Raw genomic sequence first — 13,072 nt, forward strand, 5'->3', positions numbered from 1 at the left:
CAATCAAGTGACTACTTACATTGGCGTAGGAACCGGGTGGGACGTCCACTCCCCCCCCCCCCCCCCCCCCCCACGAAAAGTTTGAGCTTACGAAAGCACAAATGGGATATGTAGTCAACAATTAGAGGTGAATGCTCAAGCCGATCATACTATGGACTTTACTTCCCATAACCCTTATAGAAATAAAAATGGTAAGAAGAAATTTTAGGATAGCGCTTCCCTATTTGCTTGTGTCGAAAGTTCTGCGAAAACTTTTATGACAACGTCAGCTAACGTCAGTGACTCACAGCGGTTGAAAAGAACGGTAGCGGTAATCTTATATTTGTAACGTTACCTATCAATATGCCAGCTAACGTCATCGTTAGCTAGCTAGTTGTCAATGAATGAACTATGATATCTGATAGTATGATAAGTAGCTAGCTAGTTAATAGCTGTCGGTACACTGTCTGAATGTGATGTTCACTTAACTTAGAAAACTAACAGCAGCTACACAACATCTGCAGAAGTATGCGGCACAGGCTTCTGCTTTTATAAAATAAAAATGAAAGAACTGATGAAAAAAACAGATGGCATCAAAAAACGCTTAGAGTATTTTAAAATTGATTTTAAAAAATGTAAATGCGTTTGTGTCCGGGGCATATTAACAACATGATTACAGAGCAAGGCTCTCCCGTCAATGAAACTCCCACTTGAATAATGTAAATGCAGGTGGGACACTTGATATTCTGCTGCAGAGGACCATTCAGTTACATCAGTTTTTAACACAGATTTGTGGAAATGGAATTGGATATCACCCCAACCACCGATGTGCCGCATTTTCCATCGATTCAAAGAAAAGAAAGAAAAACTAACATCCCCTCTACACCTTCTTTAAAAATACTGCTGCGTGTACAAAGTTCTAAATAATCAAATCAAGTTTAACAATTGAGCATTGCTTGCAAACATGTCCATCATAATTTGCGCGTAATTGGTGGTAATTACATAAGCAGATAATTGGGGTGGTGCAGTCAGGATAATTGCCTGATGTGTGGCTTGACAAAGAGACTATTGACCTCTTGTAGGTGGAGGACTGAAGTACATGCAAGGAAAGAAGCAGAGAGAAACCGGTGGTCTGTTTCCTCACACATAATTCAGTGCTCTCAGTACACCAAGCATATGGTATGTGAGACTGTGCATGGTCGTAAAGACAGGAAGCAGGAAGTACCCAGTCTCAGCACGGAGAAGAAGAGCAGCCAGAGCATGCAGAGGACGGGGGCCACGATGACCTGGCTAACAGCAGCCGAGTGGATGCGCTGGTTGAGCTTGGTAGGGACGTAAGCGTAGTATATGTTGTACCGGTCCACCAGGTGCTTCAGAACCAAATACAGCAGTCCTGTGACCAAAGAGAAGAGGTCACATCACAGAAAGACTGCAACAAACTAACCCTTGTTACAACAGTCAACGTTGGTATTTATACTGCAAATACTGTAATACAGCCAATTTATTAATGGCATATCAACTGGTGGAGCATTTATATCATATGCAGTCTGTACAGACACTACTTACAGTAATCTCTGTATTATGTATAAAAGCACAGGTTAAATGCTTTAATCTAAGCCAAGGTTAATGAACACAACAAAGAATAAAGCAGCAAAAAGATTGCATGCGTTATTTTGACCTTGAGAAGGAGTTTAAACCCTCAGTGTATAATCTCAGAAAGGCAACCAGAACTTTAGTTCTCAAGAACAACCCAGTAAGCTTTCCTGGAGCAAGGCAGGGTGCTAAACTATGCAGTCTAACTGCTATAACACATAGGCGAGTTAGGTGACACTGATTTTGAGCAACGCTATTGGTGGATGCTAGAAGACTCCAATGCCCATAAATTCAAAGGGACAAATGTGAGAAGATGCGGGGAATGCTAAGCCATGTGAAGCTATCCCAACCTTGATTCTGATTGGTAGGTGTGAGGAGCGTGTCTGTGTAGTAAACAGAGAGCCAGCACAGGAGAAGAGTGGGCGTCTGGCTCGCGGCTCTCAGCGCCACTGGGTCTGCAGCAGATTCACACAATCTGTGCAATTCTGTGCCACTCCGTCAAGGGCTGCCGGGCCGTTCGGGGAGCGCGGGGGCGTTGGAAGAGCTGCTCGGGCTCCCACACAGAGGAGACAGAGGAGCAACACTTCCACTCCATCCCACCCGCGCACGGCCACATGCACACACGCGCACACATACACACACGCACATGTGCACAAACAGACACACACACATGCATGCGTGCCCACACACACATACTGTACACACAGGCACACATATACAGACACACGTGCACACACATGCAGGCACGCACAGAGAGATATCTAAAGGCTTGGATTTTTTCCTTCAAAGGGCCATGGAACTGATGGGAAGTTGAATGATGTGTACATATCTGTAATTCATTTACAAAGAATTTGAGACTGTTGGCTGAATGCCTTACAGAATCAGGGCTGACAATCACAGTGCCAGAAAAGAGTCACGAGTCACAATGACAGTCAGCCTGAAGGATCTGTATTATGGTTGTACTACTGTAAGACGGGGACAACAGTAAGGTCCTCGGTAAGCAATCCTGTAACGAAGGATGTGCGAGACAACCCTACTGTCTGCATCTATTCAGCCCACAAAATCATCTGTATTGGAATGAGGGGGAGGGTTCTGTTTATATTATTTAACAAAAGCGTTTGGGAATTTACAGAGAATTACATAAAATTGTGTGTTTAATTGCGCGTAACAAATAGCCTTCATTTCTGTTCAGATTTAATGCTCACATTCAGAATCAGAATTTTATCTTCTGAGTATCTTACTAAAATGTGTGTCCAAAGCATCGTCGGCACATTTCCCAGTAGGGTATTCAGGTTTGGACACACCCCTGCATTTTTGCCTCAGCTCCCTAAGCCACATATTTCATTTATGTATTTATATAGATCCAAAGTGTAGTCTGAACCAGATGAAGCAATACTTACCATATTAAATATCACTAAAAACAAATAATGATCCCTGACAAAAATGTATGATTTCTTCAGACTAAGCCTGTTTCAGAATCTCATGTATCTATATCTGCTAATCTTGTAAACATGGGTATCAAGTGATCAGACAACAAAGACATGACTGCCTGGAGGCAGTCGGAAATGCAGAAAGCCTGCAGCCTGTAAGAAAACCCGGATGAGATTAAAGAATGCGCTGAGGATTGGGCACCACTAACCGAAGGGAACGATGATAGGGCAGGTGATGCTGTAGGTCATGCTGACGGCGAAGATGCACATGGTCCAGGCGTACTCCAGGCCGAACTGGAACTCGTAAGCCTGGCTCTGGAGGAGGAGAAGAGAAGGGAGGGGGGGTTTGGGAGGAGAGAGGTAGAGTGCTGACAGGCCTCGGTGATTAACAGCAATTAAGCGATGTAATAACATTATGGTGGATTCAGCGGCCACTTGGCTGCTCAGTGGCCACTCATAATTCATAATTCTTCAGTACTAATCAGAGACTGAAAAGACAGGGTTTCCTGCCTATGAGTCAATGTTGACATGTGCCTTATATAGATAATTTCAAAGTACTTTTGCTCATTAGACATTATTTCCCCATGGGTATGGCTTTATTTATCAGCCTTTTTTTACAATCCAGTTAACTGGATAGAATTATTATTACTATATATACTACTGTGCTGAATACAACAATTATTATTATTATTATTATTATTGACGACATAATGCACAAATGCACTTGAGTGAAACAGTGACCCTATCCACCCAGCATGCTCAATATTGTATGAAAGAGAATGTGTATGACATAGTAAAACTGGGCTCCCTGTGCCTGACACGGCACCGTGTGCGTCTGCACTGAGCGTGCCCACGTGTGGCTGAGGCCCCACCCTCTTCACGTGGATGCGCTCCGCCTCAGATTTGGCGAAGCAGAGGCGCAGGGCGTAGACCATCAGCGCAGGGATCCGCAACAGCTCCATGGCGGTGCCTATCAGGCTGGAGGTGATGACGTAGTTGACGAAGAAGGCACCGTTGTCAGGCAAGAACACACACCTGCAGACGGGGGAGGAGGAGGTTTGTGGATATCATACATCATCATATTGCTGTGACTATACATTATATGGCAGAGATATTTCATGGACACATTGGATGACATCTCTGATGCAGCTGACTCCACTAACTGAAGCAGCTCATAATGAGTGACTTTATCAAAGATCCAACCCGGGAATCTTACAGTCACTGGTTTCCAGCATAAACTTGCTCATTACATTCAGGAAACGTCTTTGATGTTTTTAGCACTGCATTTCACTCCTTCTCTTTCCACCCAGATCCTTAGATGAAAACCCTTGACACAGGGAAATGAGATGTGCATACATGTTGACTATTGATGGCACTTACTGAAATTTGATATCCCTTTCATCCAGGAAGTGAATGTCAAAAAGCCACCGGAAGAATAAATCCAAGCTACAAAAGAAGAGCATGACTTTTATTATGAAGAGCTTTCATTGGAGCCCAGTGTTACAAACTCACAGTGTTACCAAACTCAGAGAGTTACCAAACTCACAGGATCAGACTTAGCGAAATAGAAAGACCCAGTCAAAGAAATAACTGAATCCCTGACCTGAGAAACCAACACATGCTCTCGGCACGTCCTCTCTGTGTACTGAATAAATATGATTGCACACCACACATATTCTCAAAGAGCATCTAGAGTTTCTCCCTGGGAAAAAAGGAAAGCCAGTGAAAGAGTGTGGTTGAATGAATGCATATATCACTCAGCCAATCACACATGTACAGCCAATCACACACGTACAGCCAACCACACACTTTCCCCCAGTTTGAATCTAATTCAAATATGTGCTGACCTTTTCTAGAAAATAAATTGTTAAAATAAATACATATGTATGTAATGCTCAATAAAAGTAGGTAGCTATAAATATTAGAGCCATATTTTAAAGCTTATTAAGAGTTTATTAGAGAATCCTTGAAGCCCAAGAAGTGTGATGCCAAGACTCTCAATTCTGTGGGCAAAATTAATGCCAAAACACTTCAAAAGATGAACGAGCATAATATGCACGCAAATAACATAGTGGGACACACACACACAGAGCCAGTGGCGGGATTCCTTTTCTCTCTCGAGCTACTCAGCTGAACGTAGAGCTGTGCAGAGACCCTACCTGAACAGCCTCCAGGGTTTTAAAAAAATTAAATAACAAATACAGGTGTCAGACTGGAAACACACAGAATTGCAACTGAATTTGAAACAAAAACGACCCAGCATTTAAATGCAAACTCTTGTATGTCATAATTATCCATTACTGATGCCTACCTGGAGAGACCCAGAGAGGGCAGAACGATCACCATGAAGACCAGGAGTAAAAAGCATTTGTGCATTGTTATCTGATTCTCATTGGACCTGAAACACACACACACACACACACATAAATATCTTTCAGATTCCCTAATTATTTAAAAGCAAATGCATCCTTTGGCTTCGGTATCTAGCTATTTCTTTTTTTCAAATAATGACTTACAGAGGCATGTCCTCCCACACATAGACATATGAAGCAAAGCGTCAAGCATGGATGATTAAATAACACTGATGCCCTTTATCTAAATTCCATCTCATCAAGATGAGACTGATGGTTCCATCTGACACATACAGAGACTGCTAACGACGACTTTCCTGCTCTCCAGCCAATAAGACGACATAATATCGTTATGTAAGCAGACGCTGCGCAGTGCTAGAAAGTTCCAGCCGAGGCCTGGCTCCAGTCACACAGAGATTCTGCTCTCTCGCGCACAGTGACTACGGTGCATTTCATTAACCCCTCGCTAGGATCACTATGACAACACGACTGGAAAGATGGTGCACTGCAGGAATCTGGGCCAGACTGTGGAACATCTGTCTGAGAGAGAGATGGAGAGAAAGAAACAGTGAGAGAGAGAGACTGAAAGAGAGACAGAGGGAGAGAGGGGGAGAAGGAATAGGGAAGGCAGCTTTGTGTCTCGGTATGAGGAGGGGGGTACAGAGGTTTGCAGGGAGAGGGGATAGAATTTTCCATTGGCCTTGGTCACTGAAGGGCTTGTTGTAGGGTATGTGGGGCGGGGCAGCTCGCAGTACCTGGTCCAATGAGACTCAAAGAAGGCGGAGTAATACACGATGAAGGGCAGCAGCACAGAGAAGGCCCACAGGAGGAGGGTGGGAAAGAACTGGGTGATGATGGGGTTCTGGGAGGATAGGAGACAGAATATAAGGACACAAAGTCCAGAAACCAGTGCCATAGTTATCGTATGACGCCTTAATGTTCAAATAGTTACTTTGACAGGTGCCAACCAGTCAGCCTCTGCCATACAAAAGCCCTATAATATCACAACATACTACCATCTCTAACTAACATTAAGCAGAGCGGGAAACATGAAGACATCGTAGCTGTCAGTACAGCAAGCATACAGTAAAGATACGGTCAAAACATGGTGAAGAGAAAGAGAAATAGAACAAAAAAATAACTAAAGCAGGATTCTGACCCGGAGGCTCTCGACGGGTCTGGTGACATTGAACTTGTCCATGGTGTTGACGATAATGGCGGGCGTGGTGAGGAAGAAGAGCAGGAGGAAGAGGAAGATGTTGAGCAGGACGCAGCGGAGCCACCAGCGGGAGCCGCGCACCGACAGGTTCTCCCTGCGGAGACGAGAGGACGCCCACTCAGCCGCCTCACCCAGGTGGCAGGAGCTGCACTGCCGCGCGAGACCCCCACAGACAGCCCCCGGCGAGACGGGAGACAAACACGCCCGGGGCAGCGCTCAGACACAAAGGGGCCGTCTGACTGGGCCCTGCGAGCGAGGGCCCCGCCAGCAGGGAGGGCTCGGCGCGGAGCTGTGACAGGCACGGGCCCGTCGCACCTGGGTGCTCCTTTTTAATGGGGGGAAAACACGCCGCTGTCACAGCAGCTGTGACCTCCCTGAGACCTCTGTGTTTCCACACACGCTGTGCTAATGGGCAACCAGCAGAGAGAGACACACAAACACACAAACATACACACATACATAAACACACACAAGCACACACACAAACACGCACACATACATAAACACACACACACACACACACATGCACACACACATTCAAACACACACTTGCATTCACATTTAAACATGTTTTTACAAACACACACGCACACAAGCATGCACGTACATATATGCACACAGAAAGAAAACAGTTCTCATTGCCTCTCTGCATATGTTTCATTATATTATACAACTCATATTAATTATACTACTGTACTCATTACAGAAGCATTCTTGCTGCCGTTATTTTGAGGGGACTGGGGCTTTGACGGTCACAAACAGTGTCTCTCACACCGACGTCCTTCCCGACGTCCTTTTCTCACCAAATAATGTCATTGGGGGCCGGGGCATAACCCACACCCCATTTGTGGGACCGGACCACGGTAGTGATGCTGGACTGCTGGGGTCTTCGACGGCAACGGGTACGGCCGTAGTCTTTGACGATGCTGCAGAGTGAGAGAGAGAGAGAGAGAGATAGGATGAGAGAGAGAGAGAGAGAGAGAGAGAGAGAGATAGGATGAGAGAGAGAGAGAGAGAGAGAGAGATAGGATGAGAGAGAGAGAGAGAGAGAGAGATAGGATGAGAGAGAGAGAGAGAGAGAGAGAGATAGGATGAGAGAGAGAGAGAGTGAGAGAGAGACCAGTGCGTTCGTGCACATATACATATAGGCACATGCACTCAGCACAGGGAATCTCTGACTCATGGTTTGGACAATGTAGACAAGGCGGCACCCTTTGTTAAATAAAGGCTGCGGCTTTTAACGGTAGACAATTTACTTCTGCGGCGAGGGCAGCCTAACACATTACGCTCGGTGCCTCACGACCACGGATATTCTTTCCCGGCCTTGGAGGGCAACAGCCCCTGCTGGTTTTTACAACCAATCCCAAATCCGCCATGACCGAAAACAGATGCCATTTGGGTTAACCTGGGCAGGCTTTCTGAGTAATTCAACAGACCCGATGTGTACATTTGCAGTATTTAAGTCTGAAAAAATAAACTTTTCCCTTTAGCCAAAGTATAGCTGATGACATCGACTGTGGACATTAAGGTCTATGGGTCTTTATGTCAGGCTGTTCAGCATATTTCCATATATATATTATTTCTGGCCTGTTTGCCCCTAAATTGGCATGAATTCATCTGAATGATAAAATTTATTGACAAGAGGGTTTTTTTGTTGAGGGAGGGTGGTCTATCAGATGTGCCGAAATTGTGGTATGTCAGCAAGACGTTCTGTCCCTCTGAGTGTCTGTTGCGTTTGTCAGCACGCCGCTGAGGTCACTCTTGCCACATGGAGGGAGTCACTCACACCGCGGTCATCCTCTCGTCTCGGAACGTGATGAAGGCCATGTCCAGCCTCTTGAGTGAAATTCGGTTCTTCTCAGCGTTAAACTCGTCGGTCAGCTTCTCCTCCAGCTCGCTGTAGTACTGCTCTGCATCCACCTAGGGAGTGAGGGAGGAAGGGGAGAAGGCAGAGAGCGGTCAATCTGTGAAAAGATGTACCGCTTGGTATCGACCGAGCAAATTGAGAGTGCCGGGTGGGGTGGGGTGTATCAATATCTGTTTAATAGCTGTAGAAGAATAACAGCGGTCCACTTTTCAATATCTTGAGAATGTTTTGTGACAGTTTCTCATGCCCCATCAATAAAATTGATTTATTTAACTTGGTAAAAATTAAGTGCTTCAGCTGTCAATTTAGATTTGGCTCACAGTGCCACCAAGTGGACACATGCTAAAACTACACTAAAATTATTAAGTGCTCAATAATTAAACCACAGGAAACTGAGGAAAAGAGCAGTGACATGGGCCAGGGTGGATAAATCATGTCTGATATAATCAGAGGTTAAACCAGACGTACCTGCTCAAAGCCACATATATCACAGCAAAAGATCTGAGCGCAGGGGTGCGTCTTGATCATGATTCTGCCCTCCTTCTGGGCCTTGCCTGTGAAGTAGAGCCGGCCCTTCATCGCCTTCCGCCTGTAGGGGGCGACAGGTGAACCGCAGCATTGGGTGTTATAAGACTGAGACACGCACTTTCCAATACCCATACCAACCTAACCACACCATCCTACAGACATACAGTAATTATATTATATATACATTATATATAATTATATATACATATTCAAACAAAATGCACTGAAACATTACAGAATTTCAAGAATTCTGGAATACCGTTATGTTAGTCAGGAAATACCTCAAAAAAAAAAAGAAAAGCCAATGCTAGGATCAATTTAAATAAAATAAACAGTACGCTTTGGTCGGAACATTTCAGATCAGCTGTTATATTTCCACTAGTGTATGAGAGGTGATAAAACTTACAGCATACTATGACAAACATTTAATGAAGCATTAAATAATATATCCCAAATGTGTCCCATAAACCATGGACCTACTCTACAGTACTGCCTCAGAATGCACTACCCACCAACATGAGGATGGTGGACAGTTGTCTGTTAATGAAAATCATACACAATGCCAAACTCTCACAGCGCTAAGCTTGTGCCACAGAAAACGACACTGGGAGGCAGAGTCTTCCTCCTGGGCATTAGCCCACTCACGCCTCCTTAAAATACCAATGCAAATTATAATGGAAAGTCTGAGGGGGCCACAGTGAAGAGAGGGCAGCGCAGCCTGGCCGGTCCCAGGAGCGGCCGGCTCGTTTCGGAAGGTCCCTCACCGCTCCGCGTCCAGCTTCATGAGCTTCCGCACGTCGAAGCAGAAGCGGATGTCGGTGACGGTGCAGCTGGGGTAGGCCTCGCTGGAGAAGAGGAGGGAGAGACGCATCAGCCCCGAAACGTCGGTTTTCACATCTCACATGTAAACGCAGCTTTAAGGACTGTCAGGAATGACTCTGCATTGTCCAGCCCAGTCCCTGTTAGGATGACCTTATCTAGCTCCAAACTGCTCCCTGGTATCCACTGGTTCAAGCTCACCAAACAGCCGTATAACATCCTACCTAAGGTATATTCTGAAAATATTGCTTCTGCAGAAATGCATTTCAGAAGTATAGGGCACTATGTTTTTAAAAGGACAAACCATATAAGCAATTAAGAGCGGAGAAAAATAACATGTGCAGGGCTGCAGGAACTTTAAAGAGTTAAACAGTAATACTAGCTCTAGCAGTGTGTTTGCCTGGAGAGCTGAGGAATATACATACGGATAACTGACATCATCAAAGACATCACTGTTCCTGCTGTCTCTCAAGGCAAATAAAACTCCATATTTAACTAAACTTCTGTCATTTTCAGAAAATTATTTAATTTTAGAAATGTTATATATATTATTTTTTTTACATGTTTTTACAGCTATGTACATAAATCATGATAGAATACAGTCCAGCAGCAAGGGAACTATGGACAAAAAACTAACAAACAGAATTTCCCCCTTCTCATCGCCAAGCCACACACACCTGTAAAAGCACTCACAGCTGAAGCATATGAATCCTAATCATTTATGGTTCTGTACTTTATTTCATAATAAAGGAATTTAATTAGACGTTATGAATACCAGAAACCGTTTTAAAATCAGCAAAACTGCAGCAGGCTGCTTAAATGCTGGCTATGAATAAGTTCTTGCATCAGTGTGACGGACTGCTGATGGTCAGTCAGCACACCGATGGAGACACCAGTAAAGAGACTCCTCATCCACAGCTCGGAACCTCCAACAGAGTGGCTTCCAGTCACACTATTTATACATCCACTGAATTATACTAATGTGCACGTTAAGCATGATGGGAAAGTTAACTCACTGGAAATGCTTAGTGATGAGTCCAGGATCGGAGATGTCCTTTGGGATGTCAGTCACCATGAGTGTCCTGGCCACCTGGTTCACAGCCCAGAGGGAAACCGATTCAGTCCAGGAATGATTATGAGTATAGTTATGATCCCTAACAAAAACACACTGCAGGACTTCTGTCTCTACGGGCTTCCTCAGCTGAAACACCCATTTAGGACTGAAAATGGTCCAAACTGCTCTTAGCACCACAATGTATGTCTATATTTTTTGTGAGGGTTATTATATAACCGCTTAAGTGCATCAAGACATTTTGTTCACATTCTGTCCCGTTCCCATGCGAATAAAATAGAGACTATGTAGCATACAGCAGTGTAAGAGGAGTCTGCAGAAATTGTTTCTTTTGTGAGTGTGATTTTTGTATTGGATTTTGAATTAAAAGTTTCAAACCTCCCAGTTCCCACCACTGACACACTCTTGGGCATTTGATCATTGGGAAGAACAATATTAATAGGACTCTAATATTCATTAGACTCTCTATCAAAGATATGCACAATGTCAGCATACCAGGCATCATTTGGCCTATATAATACATTTAAAAACTTGACCCTCAGGAAAAAGCTGAACTCAGCATATAGTGCCCCCCCATGCACAGGATCCTCAATCTCTATCAGACATTGATAATAAAAGTGAAGATTAGGGAATGTAGGTGAGCTAGGTAATCCCGGATGAGTGCTTGTGCATGCACACGTGTATATACACATGTATGTGTGCGTCTGTGCATGTATGTGTTTGCACATGCACTGGCGTGTGTATCTGCCTACACGCGTGTGAATATCAGATGCACCACCAACCTTCTCGTCCTCCCTGTACTCCAGACGCGAGGAGTGGTGGGCCATGCACAGAGCTGTGATGATGAAGTACAGCAGCGCAAACACACTGTGCAGCCACAGAAAACTGTCCCTGCGGAGAAGGGCGATGCACATTATTGGGCACCAGGGGGTGCTGCACATAATCTGAAATCACTCAATGAGGGAGGGAACATTTCTGGGTCGATTAACCACAAAGGGGTGATAAACTTATCTAAGGAAAAACAAGATTCAATATCATAACAGCCGGACCTGGAAAATATATGTGCGCTTCTTGTCATAGCCACATTGTAAAAGAAAGCTTTAATCTTGGAAATGTAGTTCTGTCTTGCGCTGCTAATTACTTACTCTTTGATAAATATGTAGCTGTGCGATTCTACCCTATAAAATCATAATGTGCGGATGTGATACACATGTTAGTATGTTTATGCCAGTTGTGTAAGCAAATGAGTACATCCATTTGGAAATATTTCATATGTACTGTTTCTCGATACATAGAAATCAAAGCTACAGTATATAAACTGTATTGTAAAAATAAATTTAAAAGTCCATGCAGGCATTTTCTTAGACATAAATCAAGCAGCAGTCCATGAAGCCAAAACGGGGGAAGGAAAATATGCAGAATTTTAACAGATTTGGTGAAATAACAATAGGATGTGTTCAAGTGTTGAGTAGTGGAAACAGTAATTCTACAATACTGGATGCAAACAGAAGAGAAAAGGAATCTGATCCCAACACTGCTCCTCATTTAATTGGCACGTATGCAAATCCTGCATAACTAACCAAATTACCTTCAGATCAACAAGTGGCTTAATGATGTGCTTTTTGGCCCTGTTTTGATCTTGTGAGCTACGCTGCACAAACACGAGTGGCGAGAAATCAGGGAACAAATCAGGGAAGCGGAACGAGCCGGAAAGATTCCCATCGAGCGCCACGGATTGGCCGCGATGCCTAAGCCCTCATCTTGTTCATAACACATGGCCGGATTAGAGCAGACTAATGTCACAATTACAGAATCTAGACACGGGCTAGACACAAAGAGGGAATGGCTACTGCGACATACCGTGCTGGGACGTTAGCCACCGTGGTCCTTCCGAAATTTTGAGGGCTGTCTCCTGAGGAGAGAAAGAGATAGAAATACATGACCTGGGAATGCTGCTTATTTGGACAAAGTGAGACCGCTCTCGGTGAAAAACACTGAATTCGCTCTAGTCAATAGAGAAAAGCACAGAATGAAGGGAACTTCTGTGACATCAAGAAACCATCAGTTTTGCCACAGGCATCGAGCCTCTTCTGTTCCATTGACATCCCGTTATGTTTTTTCACTTCATGTCAGAAAGCCTAGTGATCTATGCTCAGTTCAGCTGTAATTATATACTGCACGGTTAGCGTCATTCAAAGGTCCCTGAAATTTTAA

General features: G+C 44.3%; 1 protein-coding gene across 2 annotated transcripts in view; it reads right to left on the minus strand.

Moving 5' to 3' along the window:
* tmem63c (transmembrane protein 63C) overlaps nucleotides 1-13,072 on the minus strand; it is a 53,287-nt gene that overhangs the window by 3,458 nt on the left and 36,757 nt on the right. For both annotated transcript variants that reach the window (XM_035389673.1, XM_035389664.1), the window contains 14 exons: nucleotides 12,719-12,770; nucleotides 11,641-11,749; nucleotides 10,803-10,876; nucleotides 9,732-9,812; nucleotides 8,908-9,028; nucleotides 8,359-8,492; nucleotides 7,376-7,498; nucleotides 6,513-6,666; nucleotides 6,109-6,215; nucleotides 5,314-5,400; nucleotides 4,383-4,448; nucleotides 3,875-4,037; nucleotides 3,212-3,317; nucleotides 1,205-1,372 (listed from right to left, as the gene is read on the minus strand). In XM_035389673.1, the coding sequence (XP_035245564.1) occupies nucleotides 1,205-1,372; nucleotides 3,212-3,317; nucleotides 3,875-4,037; nucleotides 4,383-4,448; nucleotides 5,314-5,400; nucleotides 6,109-6,215; nucleotides 6,513-6,666; nucleotides 7,376-7,498; nucleotides 8,359-8,492; nucleotides 8,908-9,028; nucleotides 9,732-9,812; nucleotides 10,803-10,876; nucleotides 11,641-11,749; nucleotides 12,719-12,770 (1,545 nt within the window). The remainder of the gene's footprint in view (nucleotides 1-1,204; nucleotides 1,373-3,211; nucleotides 3,318-3,874; nucleotides 4,038-4,382; nucleotides 4,449-5,313; nucleotides 5,401-6,108; nucleotides 6,216-6,512; nucleotides 6,667-7,375; nucleotides 7,499-8,358; nucleotides 8,493-8,907; nucleotides 9,029-9,731; nucleotides 9,813-10,802; nucleotides 10,877-11,640; nucleotides 11,750-12,718; nucleotides 12,771-13,072) is intronic.

This window comes from Anguilla anguilla, chromosome 1, assembly GCF_013347855.1.
Source record: "Anguilla anguilla isolate fAngAng1 chromosome 1, fAngAng1.pri, whole genome shotgun sequence".
Lineage (NCBI taxonomy): Eukaryota > Metazoa > Chordata > Actinopteri > Anguilliformes > Anguillidae > Anguilla > Anguilla anguilla.